Here is a 23,243-nt window from a genome sequence, read left to right as displayed (position 1 = left end):
ATGTCTATATTTCTAGTTTTATCAGGACTCAGTCTCCACATTCTCTCATGTCTTACCCTCTACTGTTGGATATTCCTCATTAGATCTTTGCCATCTCCCTGTGTCTTTAAAATTACCCTGGCAACATACATGAAACTTACAAGTGCTGTATAACTGAGAAACATTATTTAGTATGAACTCTCTCTTACCACAATGTAACACCACAGGTAATAGGTTTACTGATGACATTTTTTTGCATCATAATACCATAAACTGTAACACGGGACACAGTATCCTAAAATCTCTAGCAGAGAACATTTTATTTAAGTTTGTTTTTGTTTGTTTTTAAGGATACAGCAACATAATTGAGTGCATATACAAACGTTTATAAGACCGCCACAATTGATATTAAAGATCTACAAATGGGGCGGGAGGGGGAAATCTTTCAAAAAAGATACACACAGGCAGAATCTTGAGAAAAACTGATCTGGAGCCTGTGAAACAAATTTTAGTATAACTGATAGGGTTACATAATCAGAAATGGAATACTTAGAATAATGCTTTTTTGTTGGGTTGTTCCTTCAACCAAAACACCTGTATTAACTTGTTTCCCAAGGTACTGTATACAAGTCAGCCAAGGCAAGCTGGGGAAGAAGTCAAGCAACAAACGTAGCTGAGTTCTTGAAATCTTTCAAAATACAATTAAATTAGTTGCTAAATGTTGTGTGTCCATTTGTACGCTTTTCTGATCTTTCACAGCCTGCTTGCTGCACAAACTACCACGGGTTTGCCACAAGTACTCCTTTTCTTTTTACTGATTTCACAGATACATAGGATTTAAGGCCAGAAGGGACCATTAGACTGGCCCTTATTTACAATGGACTTGTGTTCTGAGGAAGCAAAGCGGAAGCTATCCCACATAACCCTCCACCCCAATATAATACACTAGACAAGAAAGCTTTCTTTGCTAACAGTTCTTAGACATACACCAAGGTGAAGTGTTAGTCAAATATTGGGTGTAGTAATTGAAACAATACCCATTAAATGAAAAGCTAAACTACTGCCTAATGAAGTTTATGAAAGCAGACAGCATCAACCTTAGCATTACATGGAAACAAGATAAACATTTCAGTACTTACTACTCCATCTATTGCCATGTAGAGAAGTCGTCTTGGCCTGACAATGTTGAAAAGTCTGTCAATGTACTCAAAAATGGCAACCATCATTTCATCTTCATTTTTGGGAGCTGGTCTATAATTTAGCAAGACATCCTGTTAATGTTTCAGATAATATATAATACAAACTATTTATGAAGTGACAAAAGTGTCACTTACTTGTCCTCAGGATGTGTACATGGATGGATAATACCATTCATATCCAAATACAGGTTATCAAACTCCACCTCATTAGGATTAGGCTTGCTGGTATCAACTGGAATTTTGATGCCATTGCATTCTTTAGGCTGTGAACACAGTAATAACAAGCCTTTCAGTATTTGCCATATTTGCAACAATTTTGTTATCAGAGAGACTTTAAATACGTCAGACCCAAATGAGATTTAAAAAGAAAAAAGGTGAAGGAGCAAAGAGTTGAATATCAGCCCACAAAATGATTACACATAGACCATGTCTACACTACAAAACAGGCTTTGTTTAAAACTGGGCAAACATTATACATTGTTATATGGCCACACAGACAAGAAATAAAACACTCCCACTACAATTAGGTAACATAACCAAGTTTTAGCCAGGGTTAAAACATTGTTCTTTAACATGTTTATATTTTTCCCCTCTGTCCACAAAAGCAAGAATAAAGGTGCAAAAGAGAATGTTGTAGGGCCAGCAGGACCTTACATGGCTTCTGTAAATTTGATTGACAAAGGGACCTGTCTATAGTTATAATCAGTAGGAGGTTTTACAATATCAGTCCTACTTCAGTCCTTAAACTTTATGCAAGAGATGGACTGGCATGTTTAGATAAACCAGGGCCATTATTTATTTCTCCAATATTAAATACTTAGCTTTACAGCACAGATAAAACAAAAAGACACCACTACTTTTTGGTTCTCCCTCTCTTTTTAGAAGAGTCAAAATCATAGTGAACAGATGACCAATCTTTATTTTATTAGATTTTGGGGCACAGCAGAAGCACTCATGCCCATTATGCTAAGCATCACTAGTAACAGTGATAGGGATAGGAAAGAAGCACCTGCTTTCCCTTTACCTTTGGGAAACATTAGTTAAGAACGGCCATACGGGGTCAGACCAAAGGTCCATCTAGCCCAGCATCCTGTCTTCTGACCGCGGCCAATTGCAGGTGCTTCAGAGGGAGTGAACAGAACAGGCAATCATCAAGTGATCCATCCTCTGTCATCCACTACCAGCTTCTGGCAAACAGAGGCTAGGGACACTCAGAGCAGGTGTTGCATCCTTGCCCATCCTGGCTAATAGCCATTGAGGGATCTATCCTCCATGAACTTATCTAGCTCTTTTTTTTAAACACTGTTATAGTCTTGGCCTTCACAAGATCCCCGGGCAAAGAGTTCCACATGTTGACTGTGCACTGTATGAAGTACTTCCTTTTGTTTGTTTTAACCTGCTGCCTATTAAGATCATTGGATAACCCCTAGGTCTGGTGTTATGTGAAGGGATAAATAACACTTCTTTATTTACTGTCTCCACACTAGTCAAGATTTTATAGACCTGTATTGTATCCCGCACTTATTCGTGTCTTGTCCAAGCTGAAAAGTCCCCGTCTTCTTAATTATTCCTCATATGGAAGCTGTTCCATACCCCTACCCATCTGTGTTGCCCTTCTCTGTATCTTTTCCAATTCTAATAGATTTTTTTTTTAAGATGGGATGACCACAGCTGCACGCAGTACTTAAGATGTGGACGCACCATGCATTTATATAGAAGCATGATATTTTCTGTCTTATCTTTCTCTTTCCTAACGCTCCTAACATTGTTAGCTTTTTTTGACTGCTGCTGCATATTGCATGGATCTTTTCAGAGAACTATCCACGATGACTCCAAGATCTCTTTCTTGAGTGGTAACAGCTAATTTAGACCCCATCATTTTGTATGTATAGCTGGGATTATATTTTCCAATGTGCATTACTTTGCATTTATCAACACTGATTTTCACTTGCCATTTTGTTGCCCAGCCATCCAGGTTTGAGAGATCCCTTTGTAACTCTTTGCAGATTGCTTTGGAGTTAACTATCTTCACTACTTTTGTTTATAGTTCAAGGTGTGAAAAGAGTTTAAGATTGGCCTCGAAAGACTAGCTTCCTCCTGCTCCCTGTACACAGACAGATATGATCCTGCCAACACTCTTGCCCCCCAGTAGTCAGCTTTCCCTTTTGTGGGGAGGGAGGGAATACATCTCATTCTGCCCACTGACTACCAGATGTTTTGGGACGCTCAGACACCACCCATTACCTTCCAGTTTGAGGAATTTGTCTCCAAAGCAGATTGATGACCATAATTTCATGACCAATAACCAGACAAAAATCTATTACTCAATTTTCCCTTAGCCAAATCAGTAGTTTCCAACTTTCATGCCCCACGCTCTTCTTTCCACTCTGGCACATTGTAAAATGCCATTACCTAATGAACAGACCCAAAACAAACAGTTGAACAGATTGCATTAAACACCAAACTGATTACAGGCTGCAAACCCTGAATTTTCAAACGTCTGGAGACGGTCATTCCGCTGTCTCACAATCACACATGCTTTGGTCCTGCCTCTTTAATAAAAGGACTGCTACTGCTCCCCTTATAAATAGTAAAGACACCTAATGCTCTTCATTATTAAAATTCGCAAATCATTTTTGAAGAGCTCTAGCATCTCCGTGGTATACTACAGTGTCTTGAAACTTAGCAGGAAGATACTCCTGAGGGCCTGATCTCTGAAGCACCCAAAATTAGTGGAGACTGTTGCAAGTTCTAACCTTCATCTTCCCGTGCAACCATCCCTGCACCTCACAAAGGTGTTCCAAAGACAAACTGATTGCTCTTTGTGAGACTCCGGTATTATGGCAGCAAGCACCACAGAAAATCCCTTGAGGAAATTAATAATTCTGTATTCAGTGTAGAGAGAACTAAATAATGCAGTAAGGCAGGCATGGGGCCACACACTGAATGATAAATACTGAAAAGCTGCCTTAATCCCTCAGCACCATCCATCCTGTGCACGGAATGAGACAGATTCTATTGAGAGAAAAAAAAAATGTATGGGATCATGTAATTAGAGACTCAATGCACAGGCACAAGGGGGCCAAATTACAGTTCCATAATCAAGTACAATTTGTCATTAGTTATTTAGATTGTGGTAGCGCCCGACACATTAAGTGCTTGCCACCCAGAAGAAGACAGTGTACACCAAGAGCGCACAGCCCCACAAACACCTGTATGCTATGCTCAGCCTAGAAGTACTAGACCACCCAATCAACTTTTCTATTAAGATCTGCCTCCTCAGCCTTGATAAGGACAATGCAATGTCATCCTACTTTAAAAAAACAAACAAACCACAAACCCATACACCTATCCGAGCAGTCTTATACAAAAGAGGCATTCAATCACAGAGTCCAAGCTGGAATCAGCCTCTGTACTACTCATGCAAAGAACTCATTCGCTTTTGGGCAGCTGACATGGACCATTTCTCTCAGTCCTGGTAAATGATGTAAGCCATTTCCACTCTGCAAAAGCTGTTAATAATCACATTTTAAGTGATCACTGCACAGCTGTGTCTTAAGGCTTGATCCAAAGCCCATCAATGAGACTCTTTCCCTAGGAATACATAGTTTCTAGAACTTCCTTTACCAAAATACCCCCACACAACACATCTAGCAACTTCAACTATCTTTAACTATTACTGCTGGGAGAGGGAAGTGTAGAGAAGGAGTGTGTACAAGAAAGAAGGCTGTGGGGGCAGTGATAACCTGGTGTATAACAGCTATGTTAATAGTAAGGTGTTTGCACGTGGGTGGGAGAGTGGAGTGTATGTTTTGTCACATGACTTCATTTTCTAGCTTTTTGTAGCTGTGCATCAGGTACGTTACAGACATAGCAACCAGGAACGCTTCAAAATGAAGTTTGTGTAGTAACATATTGAAGATCAGGCTAAAGATTTTGCTTAAACAGTGATTCTCAAGAATGAAGTTAACTCAACAGGACAAGTTTCAGTACTGGAAACTTTTCAGTTCATGCTTCTGAATGTTTCTGTTTTAACTCAATAATGCTGCTGATCACTCAACTGGTGTATATATATTAAGATTCCCATAGCATCATCTTAAGCAAGTGAAATTATAGTTTGACTGTAATAATGGAGCATTAAACCCTAACATTTTATCCTTGAAGTGAGTTTAGGGCATCACCTTCGTTTACCTGCCGAGAAAAACACTTTCAGCAAAAAAAAAAGTTGCAGTAAGAAAGGGATTTAAAGTCTTCTCAGTTATAAGACACGGTACCCACTGCATCTCAAGGTAGAAGTTGAGAATATTCTTAAACAGCCTGATACAATCCCTAGGGCTGTCAAGTGATTGAAAATGTAGAAAACATCAAAAATATTTAAATAAATGGTATTCTATTATTGTTTAACAGTGCAATTAATCACAATTAATTTTTTTAATATATTGATTTCAATTACAACATAGAATACAAAGTGTACAGTCCTCACTTTATATTTATTTTTATTACAAATATTTGTGCTGTAAAAAACAAAGGAAATAGCATTTTTCAATTCACCTCATAAAAGTATCATAATACAATCTCTTTATCATGAACACTGAACTTACAAATGTAAATTTTCTTTTGTTACATAACTGCACTCAAAAACAAAATGTAGAACTTAGAGCCTACAAGTCCACTCAGTCCTACTACTTATTCAGCCAATCGCTAAGACAAACAAGTTTGTTTACATTTATGGGAGATAATGCTGCCGGCTTCTTATTTACAATGTCACCTGAAAGTGAGAACAGACATTCGCATAGCACTTTTGTAGCTAGCATTGCAAGATATTTACATGCCAGATATGCTAAACATTCGTATGCCCCTTCACGCTTTGGCTACCATTCCAGCGGACATGATTCCATGCTGATGACACTCGTTTAAAAAAAAAAAATGAGTTCATTAAATTTGTGACTGAACTCTTTGGGGCAGAATAGTATGTCTCCTGCTCTGTTTTACCTGCATTCTGCCATGTATTTCATATTATAGCAGTCTCGGATGATGACCCAGCACATGTTGTTCGTTTTAAGAACACTGACTGCAGATTTGACAAAACACAAAGAAGGTACCAATGTGAGATTTCTAAAGATAGCTACAGCACTCAACCCAAGGTTTAAGAATCTGAAGTGCCTTCCAAAATCTGAGCAGGACGAGGTGTGGAACACGTTTTCAGAAATCTTAATAGAGCAACACTCTGATGCGGAAATTGCAGAACCCGAACCATCAAAAAAGAAAGTCAACCTTCTGCTGGTGACATCTGACTCAGATGATGAAAGTGAACATGCATCGGTCGGATCGTTATTGAGCAGAACACGTCATCAGCATGGATGCATGTCCTCTGGAATGGTGGTTGAAGATGAAGTGACATATGAATCTTTAGTGCATTTGGCACGTAAATATCTTGAAACATCAGCTATAACAGTGCCATGCGAATGTCTGCTCTCACTTTCAGGTGACATTATAAACAAGCAGCAGGCAGCATTATCTCCTGCAAAAAAACAAAAACTTTTTTATCCGAGTGACTGGCTGAACAAGAAGTAGGACTGAGTGTACTTGTAGGCTCTAAAGTTTTACATTGTTTTATTTTTGAATGCAGTTATTTTTTGTATGTAATTCTACATTTGTAAGTTCAAATTTCATGATAAAGAGACTGCATTACTTGTATGAGGTAAATTGAAAAATACTATTTATTTTGGTTTTTACAGCACAAATATTTGTGATAAAAATAAATATAAAATGAGCACTGTACACTTTGTATTCTGTGTTTTAATTTAAATAAATACAGTTGAAAATGTAGAAAACATCCAAAAATTGTTAATAAATTTCAATTGGTATTCTATTGTTTAAAAGTGCGATTAATTGCAATTGTTTTTTTGAGTTAATGCATGAGTGAACTGCAATTAATCAACAGCCCTAATAATTACAAATATAGTTCAAACTTCACTTTATTATGCTCAGATTATGAACATAGGAATAAAAGAGGGCAGTTGTTAGTGGATTTTCGAACTCATGTGGCATCATTCAGTAGTCTGAAAGAACCTTTATCAAATCTCTTCTGAGTTACTGTTATGCACTATCATCACTGACTACATCCTTAAAATAAAATCATCAGTTTCCCAGATCTTGACGTTTTTGGATAAGACTTTACATTCCTTGTATTACCAGATTCAAATAGAGAACTGAAAGCAGAAAATATCACAGATCATGCACCAGGTCCAGAAGAACTAGTACTCCAGGTTTAAAAGCCATCAAATAATGTCTTGCTTCACATCTCTTACAGATAGTCCATATTCATGAAAACAAGGAATCCTGCCAGTATTTTCTCTTGAAGCACGAACCAACGTTTAAAAAATACTGAAGATAAAATAAATCAGATGGTAAGATTTATGATCAGGATAACTTCAGCCTTTTTTAAAGCTAATTTTCTCTCTCTGATTCTCCCTTCTATTATGCATCCAGATCAAAGTACATCTCAGACTATCTGACTAATCATGAAATAAGGACATTATGTAATATGGAGAATTAACCAAAAGTTTGTATCAGATGCATTGATACATGCATCTGATACAAATGTATCAGTGGGTCTGTCAGCCAAAGTTATTTTCTACGCTAACTTTGAACAATTTAATTAAGATAATGTTGAAATAAGCAACGGTACAGAGTTCAAGCATAGAAGTTTCTGGTTGTCAGGGGATAAGGTACAGATTATCAAGGGGTGCAAAATTCGATTTAGGAGCTGGTGGAGCATATTATAAAGCTTTTCGAGCCAACTGAGAGCGTCACTTTAAAAAAAACAAAATAGTATTCATTCTAACTGATTATATAATGGGACAAGACAGCCATCTTCTCTTTACTTCTATTTGTTCTTTCAATCAAACACCTCACTATAGCTAACTGATTCAAGTATAAAAGGCTTACAACTATATGATATAGAACATAAAATTGCCCTCCGGTGATATTTCGCTTCACCTTCAAGATTATATTTTGCTTATATTCAGGCTCTTTTTAAAGATTTTGTAAAGCAGCTTGGTTTAATTTTACCCTTATATGCTCATATAACCAATACGCCGTCATCAAATTTTCAATGAAAAATAGTCTTGTAATGGATTGAAGTATCTGGGAATGATGTCTCTTGTGATATAACTAAATTGTTCAAACAACTGAAAATAGATCTCCGGATATGACATTCTAGCTGTCACTTTATTAGGTCATGTGAATTTGATTAATATTCTCCCCAGGATTTTGTAGTATCTTCAATCTCTCTCTTATTCTTCCTGCTTGATTTAAGATTAACCAATTTATTTCTCTTTGTAAAATAAAAGAGCAAGGATCGACTTGTTAATATTTCAAAAAGAGACAAGCTTCCATGAGATCCAACTCAACTTTTGAATTTATGGCCAGATTTCGATACCAACAATCACAAATATACTTTATTCCATGTAGCATCCCATGGAAAACAGGATTTACTCCTTGAGTAAGTCACTATTCAATGTAAGAACATCAGGATCAGACACAAATTAAATTTGCCATAAACTGTTTCCACAAGAGGTTTAAAATTCAAAATGATCTGGACAAACTGGAGAAATGGTCTGAAGAAAATCGGATTCAATTCAACAAGGACAACTGTAAAGTACTCCATTTAGGAAGGAACAATCAGTTGCACACACACAAAATGGAAAATGGCTGTCTAGGAAGGAGTACTGCAGAAAGGGATCTGGGGGTCATAGTAGTTCACAAGCTAAATGAGAGTCAGTGTAACACTGTTGAAAAAACAAAACAAAACAAAACAAAACATTCTGGGATGTATTAGCAGGAATGTTGTAAGCAAAACACAAGAAGTAATTCGTCCGCTCTACTACACGCTAATTAGACCTCAACTGGAGTACTGCGTCCAGCTCTGGGCAACACATTTCAGGAAATGTGGACAAACGAGAAAATCCAGAGAGGAGCAACAAAAATGATTAAAGGTCTAGAAAACACGACCAATGAGGAAAGATTGAAAAAAACTGGGTTTATTTAGTCTGGAGAAGAGAAGGGGGTGTGGGGGAGGAAGGACACAAATGACATGATAACAGTGTTCAAGTACATAAAAGGTGGTTACAAGGAGGAGGGAGAAACCTTGTTATCCTTACCGTCTGACGACAGGCCAAGAAGCAATGGCCTTAAATTGCAGGAAGGGAGGTTTAGGCTGGAAATTAGGAAAAACTTCCTAACTGTCATGATGGTTAAGCACTGAAATAAACTGCCTAGGGAGTTTGTGGAATCTCCATCACTGGAGATTTTTTTTAAGAGCAGGTTAGACAAACACCTGTCAGGGATGGTCTAGATAATAATCACTCCGGACATTAGTGCAGAGGACTGGACTAGATAACCTTTTAAGGTCCCTTCTAGTACCACGATTCTATATAATCTCATTAAGTGTGGTCCCAAACATTAGTCACTCTCACCATTATACTTTAAACTCTTCAGAGAGCTGTCCAATTTTATTCCAGGATGTGAAAATTTTAGTTACAAAAGATGGGAAAGTGATCACAATCTTAGTAAGATGAAGATTTTATGTATTGTTTTTTACGCTTACACAGATGTCTGAACAAATAAAAACAGCTTTTCAATGATTTATACACAAACAAAGGCTGCTCTCATCAGTAAGATAAAAACCAGAATTAGGAAATACAAAATGAAGGATTAAATTTAAGGATTAAAAAGATAGCAAAATCAAGTACTTTCATATTAGGAAATACCAGAATGAACATTGCCCACGCAACCTTAATTTAGCTGCCTTGTGTGTATGCATTATGATACAGCCTTTCATTAGATGCAGAAGTGACTACCTGTGAAAAATCTGGGGATAAGGACCTCTGATAGAGGCAGGGGTGGAACCCCAGTCTCTAGGGCAGTTGTCAACTGCCCTAACCACAAGGCCATCCCCCTTCTTCCTACACTCCCCTGCCTCATTCATCACAAACCTTCAACTTCTGTAATAAAAAAAAGGCAGGGACCCTATAGAAAACAGACTTCCTCACTACACCGATTCATTCCCATAGCACCATCCATCCTACCCCAATGAACTTGGGTCCTGTTTGGTTTAAAAGAGAGCTCATGTAAGACTACCATAATGCATATGCACAAGGGGGCCAAATTAAGGTTGCATAGGAAACATTCACTTTGGCATTTCCTAATTTGAGTGCTTGACTTCGCAGCCTTTTACTCCTTTTTAATCCTTAAATCCCCAATTTTTTATGGTTTAGTATATTTATGAGAGCAACCTTAACATTAAGTCAAGGTTTTTGCTTGTGAATTGCCTTAGTTTAATAAAATTCTCTATGTAAGTGCTACTTAACTAGTAAAGTACTTACAAATGTCATCTTCAATGTGAACTTTATTGTCATTGTTATCTTTGTGAAGCTCATTCAAAAAGAGAAGAGAAACAATTTTGAAAACTACCAATCTGCAATCTGTGTGTTTGTCCTTTTTCCCTTATCATATATGGAGAGCATAACAGCGTTTGGCTTCTATTCCAACCCAAGAAAGGTGAAAGAAAGGTGAAAGAGTTGCTTGATTTTTCACACTGAAGCAAGAAAAGCTGCAGTTTTTAGACCTTCATCTAGAACAGGGATGGGCAAACTTTTTGGCCTGAGGGGCCACATCTGGGTATGGAAATTGTATGGCGGGCCATAAGTGCTCACAAAATTGGGGGTTGGGGTGTGGGAGGGAGTTAGGGTTTCAGCAGGGGGGTGCGGGTTCTGTGGTGGGACTGGGGGTGAGAGGTTGGGGGTGCAAGAGGGTGCTCCGGCCTGGGACCAAGGGGTTCGGAGGTTGGGAGGGGGATCAGGGATAGGGCAGGGGCACAGGAGGGAGTCATGGGTGCAGGCTCCGGGCAGCGCTTACTTCTAGCAGCTCCTGGAAGCAGCGGCATGCCCTCCCTCTGGATCATACGCAGAGGCAAGGCCAGGTGGCTCTGCACGCTGCTCTGTCCACAGGCACTGCCCCTGCAGCTCCCATTGGCCGCGGCTGCTGGCCAATGGGAAACGCAGGGGCAGTGTGTGGCGCCCCCGGCTACCCCTACGTAGCTGGGACAATCCACTGCTTCCAGGAGCCCCAGCATTCATGGAGCGGGGCAAGCTCCTAACCCCACTCCCTGGCTGGATCTCAAGGGCTGGAGTAGTCTGAAGGGTCTAAAATGTCTGAAGGGCTGGATGCAGTCCCCGGGCCATAGTTTGCCCACCCCTAATCTAGAAACTAGTACGTAAGCTCAACTCAAGCAACTGCTGTAAGGGAAAGTTAATCCTCACCCACCACACCGTTGACAGAAAAAAACCCCAAAACTGTTAGATAGTATTCCTTATCAAGCTATTGAATCATCCATTTAAATATCAGAAGAATGGAATGGATATGTGAGAGATCATGAAACACTTGACAATGTTCCAAGAGGTCAGAGCACAATTATACCTCTCAATCCCAAAAATATTATGAAGAAATTGAAGGAAATTCAGAGCGAACGTACAAGCATGATTAAGTGGTTTGGGGACTATATAGGAGAAAAAATAAAGTGAACAAAATGCGTTCAATCATTCTTCCCCCAAAATTTCCCATTACACCATTTTCCACCCCTAAAGTATGTCGCCTACAACTGTTACTTTTATATCATAGCATACGCAAGTTTACTTGTAATTGGTTATGACGAAGCACTGACGTTTTTGTATCAGTATTGTAAAACTACATTTAAGTTTGTTGCTTTAAAACCTAAAACTCTGCAGCTGAGAAGTGGTCTTAGTTGCTAAAAAAAACCCTTGTGATCTCTCCACATCTCTGCAGTTTGCTAACAATTATAAATCTGATCGAATATTTTCTATTAGTTACTTATTGTACAGGCCTAACAGCCCAAAAGAAATTAGCACTGTAAACAGAACACCATCTCCACAGCATCAGGCCATTCAACTTTTCAACAGTATTTTTTCCTTTACATTTTTCACATTTTGCCAAAGTTTAATAGCAGCAACAGTGACCTCCAGGTCAGACATTTCATGGCAATTAATGACCAGACGTGCTAAAGACCTTCAGATTCACTTTCGGCTATCAATTCATCCAGTCAGTCATTAAGCAATAATGGTTTCCTGGTAGCTAAAGTTAAATTGTCATTAATGATAGGTGCCAATAAAAGATGATGGCATAAACAGAACTAAAAGCGAGTATAACAAATATAAGAACTGCTAGCTTCTGTGCCACGCAAAACGACCATGGGGGGAAGTCGAAAAGTCAGCAAGTAAAGACTTACAATCCCAGGAGGGCACGGGAGGGGGAAACACAAAAACCATTACTTGATACTAACTGTAGCTTAGGAGCAAACAAGTTTAGTTCTCTTGAGTTTTGCAGAAAATACAATAAGAAATGCTATATAAAAGGTCCAGTTTTCAGAGCATTTGGAAACAGCAGCAGCCACGTGATAAGAAAACTTTTAGTTTCCATTCAAAGAACTAACAGGCAGATGCTGGACGATGTCATGGCACCACTATTCAGCTTCTTCCCTATTATTTATTACTTGCACAGTGCCACAGGATTAGTTAGCACTAAATATGACACACCAGCATTTAGATACAGATATAAATATAGATATAAATCAATCCACCAAAATGTATCAAAAGACAACTGACCGTGCACCTTAACATAGCAAGTAAGGTCACGAATCGGCAGAGTACTAAAGAGCTTTTCAGTCCTTTGGGTTTGTTCATAAGTGGGGAGAGGTGGTGTCTTTGTTACATGCTTGTACAGTGCCTAGCATAATGGGGGGTGGGGGGAAGAGACATCCACAACACACACACAGTGCAATGCAGTCAAGGGAAACCCAGCTCTCCACGCAGAAAGATTTTGTGGCTGCCCAGGCTGGAGGGCTACTAGCTGTATCCCCACACTCAGCCTGCGCTGAGGAGACTCACGCAGGGAGAGCTGAAGATCAACCAGAGCTCCGGGCCCGGCGGGAAGGGGGCTCCCAGCTCAGCCAAGGGGGCGGAATGGCTACAGAGTCAGCCCCGTGTGCAGCTACCGGAGTCCACGGGGACCCAGCGGGAGCTGGGACTGGGGGGGGGGGGGAGGGGGGGTTGCGGTTCACGGGGGGCCGGGTCCCAGAATGCAGGGGGGAGGCTGCTGGGGGCCGGGGCCGAGCCCTGGGCTGGAGACGAGGTGGGGGCGGCTGGGAGCCGATCCCCAGGACGGGGGGGTGGGGGGGAGGGTTGCTGGGGGATGGAGGCCGAGCCCCGGGACGGGAGATGCGGGGGCTGCTGGGGGGGGAGCCCCGGGACGGAGGGGATGGGGCGGCGCCGGCCTCACCTTCTCCTCCACGCTGTGGACGATGATGGAGGGGTACTTGCGGCTGAGCCAGCGGAAGAAGGCCGGGACTCCCATGGCCCCGCGTGCGGATACAGCCGCGGCCGCGTAGCTGGAATTGGAATCCAGGCGGCGGCAGCAGCAACCGGACTTCCGGGGCAAGGGGCAGCGCGAGGCATGATGGGGAAAAAAGTGCTGCGGGGCGGCGGCGGCGGCGGCGGCGAACGGGGTAAGTCACGTGATTTCGGGCGGCCATATTCGGGCATGCGCAGTGTGGGCTCTCTTCCTCCCCCCCCACCGCAGAGGGGCTAGAGGCGGGGCCAGCCCTGGTCCTTCCCACGCACGGCTCCCGCGGCCACACGCGGGCCTGAGCCTGCAGGCGGCGCCAAGGGCCGCCAGCTTACGTGGGCTGTTGGGGGCCCGCCCGCCCCCTTTAGCCCGTTCGCAGCGGCCTGACAGGACGGGCCGCCGCGCCGCTCCTGCGCGTGCTCGCAGGGACTGAGCATGCTCAGTGGCATCTGCTGAAGCCGCTGCCCTCAGGTGGGCGTGAGAGAGCTGCTGCCGGCGAAGTGGGGTTGGGCAGGAGGCTCTACCCGACAGAGCCACAGCGAGGGGCAGGGGGGATACAAGTGCCCCCTGCTGCCCCCAGCCGTCCCAGGTCGCTACCCCGGCCCAGCAAGGCAGCAAGTCGTGACAGGGCAGCAAACAAAGAAGCCCCCTCCCCCCCCCGTGACCTATCGGGGCAGTTGCAATATGTGACATGACACCGTTGCCGAGGCAGAAGGGCTCCAGCAGGATCGACCCCAGGCTGCTTGAGGACACCCCCCAGTAGCATGAATTTCTCACACACTCGCCTGGGTCAGCCTAAGTTTGTGGTGCAGACCAGGCCCCAAGTCTGCTAAAAGTCCCCCCCCCCCCCCTTTCCAGGGGACTTAAAACCCCAATAAACACAAAAGCAAACCCCCCCCCCCCCCACTACCTCTTCACCTTTCCCCACGCTACAGCAGATCAAGACAACAGACGCTCCCACCCCTCTTGGACGCACGCCAACCTGAGGCATGCATTGGCAACCAGCCAAGATGGTCGTCCTAGGCCTACCTTCCCTCAGGAAGATGCGGCTAGACAGCACTCTTCTTCAGCTCCTGACCCCAGCCACCCGCCAACCCACGACACGGCCCTCTTTGCTTTTAGCTCCTCTCTTGAAGCCTGGCACCTACTCCTGGGTGTCCTGGGGCTGGGCTGATTGGGCCTCCAGCAGGCCAATAACGCTTTTCTGACTCACATGCAGTTTGTACATCTCATCGCAGGCCGCAGGTGGAATCGGCTGTGTCGCAGAAGTAGTCACTACCTCTTCTGAGGCTATGTCTACACTATGCAGCTTTAACGACACAGGTGTGTTGCTACAGCCGGGCTGCAAGAAGGTGCACAGTGTAGCCACTGGTTGCCAGCTCTCCTGCTGACAAAAAACTTCCACCCCCAAATGAGTGGCATTAGCTTTGCCAGCAGGAGAGCGTTCCTGCCAACAAAGCGCTGTTCACGCTGGCGGCTGTTGTCGGCAAAACTTTTGTCTTCTGGGGGGGGGGGGGGAGGGGGGTGTTTCTTAACACCTCTGAAAGACAAAAGTTCTGTTGTTCAGTTGCCAGTATAGACATAAGGTACAATTCAAGGTAGAGTGGCCCATTAGCACCCCTACAGTTATAGGACAAAAAGGGGGATTAGTGAGGCACTGTTCCATCTTGCTTTTAGCTGAGATGCTCAGAATACCTTTCCCAGATCTGAAGAAGAGCTCTGTGCGACTCAAAAGCTTGTTTCTCTCAACAACAGAAGTTGATCTGATAAAAGATACCACCACACCCACCTTGTCTATTTTACAATCTATCCATAACCAGTTGATCAACTTTCAGGAAGAATTGCTTTATCGGATGCACCGATGAAGTGAGCTGTAGCTCACGAAAGCTTATGCTCAAATAAATTGGTTAGTCTCTAAGGTGCCACAAGTACTCCTTTTCTTTTTGCGAATACAGACTAACACAGCTGTTACTCTGAAACCTGTCTTTATTGGTTATGGTGAATTTTAATTTTTGTGGAAGTGCCCAAATCTTGGGATCTATGATTGGAATTATGATTTCCTATTAGTAATAATTATAAGTATGGGCATCATTTTATAAATTTAACTAAAGAAATAAATTGTGTAAAATCAATCAGAAGGATTTTTAGAACAAGCTTGTTTAGAGGATGTGAGTTTACAAAGAAGAAAGAAGACTTCTTGAAAACTGAAAAGAACATTATTTTTTAAGGTCAGGATTGTTGCTTACTCTGCATGCTGGTGGAGGGGAGTAAAGGAGCGTAAGGTACTGCTTTTTTTTCTCCATGCAGAACACCTTCATTGTAAGTAGCAGCGCATGACCCACATCTACACAATGCTGCAGAAGGCAAAAAATCCCTGAAGTCACTGCCAAGCTGACCTGGGGGGAAATTCCTTCCTGGAACCCAACAGGACCCACTGGTATAGATCAATAGCAGATTACTTACCCTCTGAAGCAACCACAATACTTTCACCCTCTTCTATTCCTAAATCCCTACACCACCACCCTAAGCAAACACAAAATAAAAAACCTTACCCCAAGCAGAATTTTTACCCTGAAAAAGAAGTTCAGAGACTCCATGAAGTCCATTAGGACTCTTGATTTATGTGAAAAGAAAAGGAGTACTTGTGGCACCTTAGAGACTAACCAGTTTATTTGAGCATGAGCTTTCGTGAGCTACAGCTCACTTCATCGGATGCATAGCATATCGTGGAAACTGCAGAAGACATTATATACACACAGAGACCATGAAACAAAACTTCCTCCCACCTCAAAGAAACAAAGAAAATAACAGAACGCCACTAGCCGTCACCTTCAGCCCCCAACTAAAACCCCTCCAACGCATTATTAAGGATCTACAACCTATCCTGAAGGATGACCCAACACTCTCACAAATCTTGGGAGAAAGGCCAGTCCTTGCCTACAGACAGCCCCCCAACCTGAAGCGAATACTCACCAACAACCACATACCACACAACAGAACCACTAGCCCAGGAACCTATCCTTGCAACAAAGCCCGTTGCCAACTGTGCCCACATATCTATTCAGGGGACACCATCACAGGGCCTAACAACATCAGCCACACTATCAGAGGCTCGTTCACCTGCACATCCACCAATGTGATATATGCCATCATGTGCCAGCAATGCCCCTCTGCCATGTACATTGGTCAAACTGGACAGTCTCTACGTAAAAGAATAAATGGACACAAATCAGATGTCAAGAATTATAACATTCATAAACCAGTCGGAGAACACTTCAATCTCTCTGGTCACGCAATCACAGACATGAGGGTCGCTATCTTAAAGCAAAAAAACTTCAAATCCAGACTCCAGCGAGAAACTGCTGAATTGGAATTCATTTGCAAATTGGATACTATTAATTTGGGCTTGAATAGAGACTGGGAGTGGCTAAGTCATTATGCAAGGTAGCCTGTCTCCCCTTGTTTTTTTCCTGCAAACCCCCCCCCCAAGACGTTCTGGTTAAACTTGGATTATTGCTGTGCACATTGTAAGATGAGCTGTTGCCAGCAGGAGAATGAGTTTGTGTGTGTGGTTTTTGAAAAAAGGGGGGGGGGGGTGTGGGGGGGGTGAGAAAACCTGGATTAGTGCTGGAGGTGACCCACCTTGATTATCATGCGCATTATAAAGAGGGGTTTCAAAGGGGGATGGGCTGTTGCCAGCAGGAGAGTGAGTTTGTATGTGTGTGTGGGGGGGGCGGGGGGGGGGAAGGGTGAGAAAACCTGGATTTGTGCTGGAAATGGCTCTACTTGATGATCACTTTAGATAAGCTGTTGCCAGCGGGGGAGTGAGGTGGGAGGAAGTTTTGTTTCATGGTCTCTGTGTGTATATAATGTCTTCTGCAGTTTCCACGATATGCTATGCATCCGATGAAGTGAGCTGTAGCTCACGAAAGCTCATGCTCAAATAAACTGGTTAGTCTCTAAGGTGCCACAAGTACTCCTTTTCTTTTTACGAATACAGACTAACACGGCTGTTACTCTGAAACTTGATTTATGTGGAAGACGATCAGACAGTATGCTGATGGGCAGCAGTATAAAACCAATAGACAGCAAAGTGGGAACCAAGAACCCAATTCTGACTCCTGGGGCACTGCATCGCACTGCCCCTTCCTTAGTGCACCTTGGTAATTGGCAATCTTGCCTTAAGTATAATTTCCAAATGCATTATTCAATTAACTAGAAACTATGTAAAAAAAATTTTCCTCTGGCTCTAGCTATAAGACACATTTCATCCAGAAAACAGTTGTATAAAGAAAATTAAGCAAGGTGTTGCTACCAAGACTTTTTAAGATTTTTTCCCCCCTGCTCCACAGAAAGGATATGGGTGCAAACAGTAAGGAAACAGGTCTGAAATGTAAGAGGAGAGGGTATTTTTCCCCTTCAGAACGGATTTACGGAAATGTTGCCTCTTGTGGTGATTCACAAAGCGAGCAACAGCAGCAGTCTTTAAGAAAAGTCATAATGATTATAGAGCGTTGAAAGTACATAACTGAGCTGGTGCAATTTCCACAGAAGCACAAACTGGAAAATTGGAAGGCACGATTTGTGACAAATACAAGGAGCAGCAATAAAAAACATACCTTGTCACATCATTTGTACATTGCATAAGCAAATAAAACTAAAATCAGCCATTTGAGGATGTTGAAACTGAATTAAATCTTCAGATATTAAATGGGATTAACGTGATCAAGACTTTGTACTCTACCATGACTTTGTGACAATATACCGACTTCATTAGGGCAATGACAGTGGTGAGGATGTAAGAAAGAGTTCTGGGGAAACGTTAATAAAAATAATCTCAGTACTGGGTATTGAGTCATCTACACTGATTGGAGGGAGAGCGGGAAGGAAAGAACTGTAGGTATTTACAGTAAAACAACCCAGTCTTGTACTTCTCATTATTCATAGCTTCAGTTAGCTATGATATTAAACCATGTATGATTATATCTCTGTTTTAAAATCTGTGACTTGAATAGGTTTCTCAGTAACCTCAGAATGGTACGACATCAGTTGTATGAGGTAAAAATAGGCCTCTGTTCCTTCAAAAATGTACCCTGACTGAAGCATGTTATTGTAGCACTACTCCTCCTAGAAATTAGTGTACTTATCACAGAGAACAAATTAGCTTAATCCTATCCTCTCTCCCCCCCTTCCTTTTTCCTCACTAGGTGGTCTAATTGGTTTCCACCTGGGCCAGATCTCTCAGTTGGTGTAAACTGGTGTAGCGCTATTGACTTCAGTAGCACCATATTGAATTACACCAGCCGAGGAACAAAATGAAACATATTCTGCTACTAACAGGCCTTTTGAATGACAATTGTTTCCCTCAATAAAACATAGAAGGATAGTTCGTGAACAAAAGCAACAAGATGAACGTACTTATCTAGCTAAGGTATTTATATGGTTGCCATTACCCTAATATCTGAGTATATCTTAATCTGTAATGTATTTTTTTCTCACGACCCCCCTGTGAAGTAGGGAAGTAATATTACCCCATTTTACAGATGGGAACTGAGGCCAAGCCAACGCTACAAGCTTACATCGGTATAACTATGTCACTCGGGGGAGGGTGGAGAGTGTATGAAAAATCCACACCCCCGCCCAAGCGACGCAGTTACACTGACCTAGCCCCAGTGTAGACAGCACTATGTTGATGGGAGGGGTTCTCCTGTTGCCATAGCTACCTCCTCTCGCGGAGGTGGATTAACTACACCGACGGGAGCGTAGTAGCAGCCGCGTTGCAGCAGCTTTTTAAGTGTAGACTTGTCCTGAGACACAGTGAGGCTAAGGCCAAGATCCTTAGAGATCTTCAGGAGACTAATTCCCATTGAAAGACCGTTGAGGATCTGGGCTTGAGTGACTTGCCCCAGGTCACGTCGGAAGTCTGTAGCAGAGCAAACATTTGAACCAAAGACTTTAGTCCCCTAATTACTGGCTCATACTTCCTCGCTACATTGGTTTTACACTGTCCTTAAGCTGTAGTTATTAATTTTTATGCACCATAGCAAATCTACTAAAAAGGTGACAGCAAACAATGCGACCCAAAGATTTTGCTGCTAAATAATTTCCAGGGAACGTCAGACCGAAACTCATCTGGCGACAGTCTCATTAGCATTCTGCAGTGGAGATCTGACACAACATGGTTTGGCGGGGTTTTGTAGTTTTTAGCACTTTCAGAATCACCTTGAAATCACTGATTCCGGGATGTAACTCCATTTTAAATCTCTCTGAATGAGGCAGTGCATTCATCACCACACTTAGGTGTTTTCCATTCTCTCAGTCCAGGTCAGTCATTGACAAAAAGACTAATATTTGATGACAGATGGCTCTGTGAGATCCTGATAAGGCAATATCTCACTTTTGGAATTCAAGTGAGAGCCGAGTTCCTCTAGAGAATTATTTATGATACTATTATTGTGCCCAAACTCATTAGATGTAAAACATTCTGCCAGTCATCTTTATTCTGCACTTTCACAGCTGTCATACTGGCAGCCCAAAGATTATGACAGATGATGCTGATGGACAGTAGGATTGCAATCTTTACAGCCATAACAGATTTAAAGCTGCATGCCACTCATCTAAGGGAAAGTACTATACAAAAAAGTATAGTAGATTGCTGCAGTTTATACACAATGACTAAATGACATTGCTAAATTATTTTTGGAGAAATTACTATGCCACTACAGAAACATCTTGTCCAGACATTTAATCACTGTCTAGGTTTTAATGGTTTAAGACCAAATTTTAAAGGCACCCACAACAGGTGCGTTTGCAAAAAAGGATGTATACCCGGCCTGCTCACAAAAAGCTGCATTAGAGCATCAGACTTTCAGTGCAATTACTGGATTTGTGTGTATAACTCCTTTGCTTGTGCAATTACCGGATTTTTGTGCTGGTTTGCATGGGTAAAATTAGCCCATGGATACTTTTGTAGGACAGTGCCTACCTGTGTTTGGAAAATTTGGTCAAAAGGTTACTTCTATCCATTTAGGAAAGAGTTGCCTATATACGGTCTGTCGTCCAGAAGTTGACTACCCTAGCGGAGGACTCTGTATTTGTATGGGGCACAGTGATTCTGCTGGGATGGTGTCAGAAAAGGCTTCCACACACACAAAGGTGTGGAGTGGCTGGATCCTCTCTCCTGCAGAGCACACCCCAGCCTGCTTGGAGGCAGGAAGCGAGGGCTGTGAGAGAAAGGAGGTCCAGTGTGCCCAGTCGTGATGGGCCTCACAACCAGCCCAGGAGCTGGCTCTTGTATTGATGGCCCCTGCCACTCCCATCCCAAGAAGGGGTACAGTTGTGGCATGGGGCAGAGACCAGGGAGACCTGTGACGCAAGAACCTATTGATGCCAGTTGGGATCAGGGCTATAGAGGTCCTGGGGTCTGGTATTTGCATTCTAGTTCACCAAACAGAGTCATGTACAGGTTCTACTGAACCCAGGCTGGAAGGGGAAAACAGGGGTGTTGTTTTTGCTGGTAATATAACAGCTGGGTGACATGGTATGGAGATTCAGGGCCTGAGGGCAGGTCTACACTTAAAACGGGGTATCGGCGCAGCTGCTCTGATGCAGCTGTGTCGCTGTAGCACTGAAGTGAAGACGCTCCGATGCAGAGATGTACTTCCGCGAGAGACAGGAGCAACTCTCCTGCTGACATAGTGCTGCCTAGGGGGGGAAGATAAGGTCAGCAGCCCGCAGTGTAATTCAGACAGCTCTGGGGGGGCTTGTCTATAGTACAAAGCCTGTCTATGGGCCAAAGCACTGCCTGCATTCTCTGCAGTGCTAGAAGCTCTGGCCCCAGCATGCATGCCCCCTACACCAGAACTGTAAGCAGAGCTGACCCATACCTACTGATTCAGGGGGGCAGGGCGGGGCAGAGTGAGGGCCGTGGCTTCAGTAGGATGACCATATTTCCCAAAAGGGTAAACCAGACACCACCTGCGGCTAGCCCAAGGATCATCGGCTGGCAAGAGCAAACGGGACAAACGCCTACTTTGGCCAAAAAAAGCCAGGAGAGGGCTTAAAAAAGGGACTGTCACTGCCCAAACGGGACATGTGGTCACCGTAGGCTTCAGGGGATGTTACTGAGCATGCTCAATACAAGCCAAGCCACAAATCTGGGCAGGCATGTGAGCCTGTATCCCCTCCCTGATGCGTCCGTGGAAGGCTGTCTTCCCCAGTGCCCACCCTGGGGAAATTCTGTCCTCACTGGATTTAGAGTCCTTTTCTGTTACTCGGGGCCTTTTGCTCAGTGTAAAGGGGTCAGAGCCACAGTGATGATCTCATCATTCACCTCCTATTGTGAGGTCCTCCGCCACCTCCACTCTGCCTCATCTGCAATTAGCATAAACCTCTTTGCACCTTCTTCCCCACACTGCCCCTTCATCCTGCCCGACATTTTAAATGTATTACATTATGCTCCCGGACTAGTAGCCAATCTCATTTCGTGGGCAAGGTACTGATCGAAAGGTGAGGAAGGTGTCCTTTGATCTATAAAAATCGACACACTCATCATTTCAATGGTGTGACCCACTGCTGTGTGGCAGGGGGGACTCACTCCCCACCCCCTCTCCTGGCTCCCTCCTCCAGGTCCTCCGGTTGGTGGAGATTTTGACAACATAGCAGCGTCAGAAATGGGTCGAGTTGGGTTTCATTCAAAAGGCCTTTTTCCCCATGGACACTGTGGCACCAAGCATGACAAACCCAGAATAATGATGTAGATCTATACAGTCAAGAAAAGGTTTTTTAAAAAAAATCAACATTTTTTAAAATTTTACTTTAGCATAGAGATGTATTGCTTACCTCAAAAAGACATTGATCTTGGCTAACGCTAGGGAAGTTGTCCTTGCTGTGTAGGACTGATACATTTATTCATCAAATTCATCATCAGGGTTTTCTCTGTCTTGGGTCACTGTTAGATGCGTTGTCACATTGATCCTCATCTACGCTGCACCTGCACATCTCCATACCGGGCAGGCTGCTGGCCAAACATCTGTGAGCTGGTGAGCATCTGGTCTTTGCACACGACCATTTGATTAGCTGGAGGTTGATTCAGAAGTGCATGGTGTTTCACACAACTGGTGTGATCAGTCCATCCTCCAAGACCCATCCATGCCTGATAGGATAGGATGTGCTCCGTCATCCCAAAGCCAATCCACTGTTTGACAATTTGCCCCCTTGATAGTCGGTATAAATGCACCCCTTGACAGTGGCTGGTTTTCTCCATTTGTCTGCTTCTTGGAAAAACATCCACTGATGTAGCTCTGCAAGTATCATAATGTTGGTCTTCAAATGGTAAACTCAGCATATGAACACCACCAGTGCATTTATGACCTCATCAGTGATGGTCTGAGCCATTGCGAGCGCCTTCAGAGTGCGGAGAGAGTCTTCAGAGACTGCATCAAGTGCCTGCCAGTAAGAGAATTTGGTCTTTCCAGTAGCGTCACATCCTTGAAAAGGCATGGAACCCTGGCAGTGCGGTGTCTTTTAATGTCCCGGGTGATAGGGACACATCTCGGAGGAACAGACAGTGATTCTGTTCCTCAGCAGCAGGAACAAAAACAATCTGGTGGAAGCCTTGGGTAGCATCTCACAGCAAGCACT

The 23,243-nt window shown here is 43.1% G+C and overlaps 1 protein-coding gene across 2 annotated transcripts in view; it reads right to left on the bottom strand.

Annotated features, from left to right (window-relative positions):
• The window catches only part of XRN2 (5'-3' exoribonuclease 2), an 85,364-nt gene extending 71,346 nt beyond the window's left edge, over nt 1-14,018 (bottom strand). Inside the window, exons 1-3 of one of the 2 annotated variants that reach the window (XM_037896241.2) lie at nt 13,536-14,018; nt 1,314-1,441; nt 1,119-1,230 (exon numbers count right to left, since the gene is read on the bottom strand). In XM_037896241.2, the coding sequence (XP_037752169.1) occupies nt 1,119-1,230; nt 1,314-1,441; nt 13,536-13,610 (315 nt within the window). In that variant the 5' untranslated portion in view covers nt 13,611-14,018. The remainder of the gene's footprint in view (nt 1-1,118; nt 1,231-1,313; nt 1,442-13,535) is intronic. The other variant, XM_037896243.2, reaches the window with a different exon arrangement.
• Nucleotides 14,019-23,243: the final 9,225 nt, after the last annotated feature.

Source organism: Chelonia mydas, chromosome 3 (genome assembly GCF_015237465.2).
Source record: "Chelonia mydas isolate rCheMyd1 chromosome 3, rCheMyd1.pri.v2, whole genome shotgun sequence".
NCBI lineage: Eukaryota > Metazoa > Chordata > Testudines > Cheloniidae > Chelonia > Chelonia mydas.
Note: the sequence above shows the minus strand (reverse complement) of the source record. Positions and strands in the feature narration are given on the sequence as shown.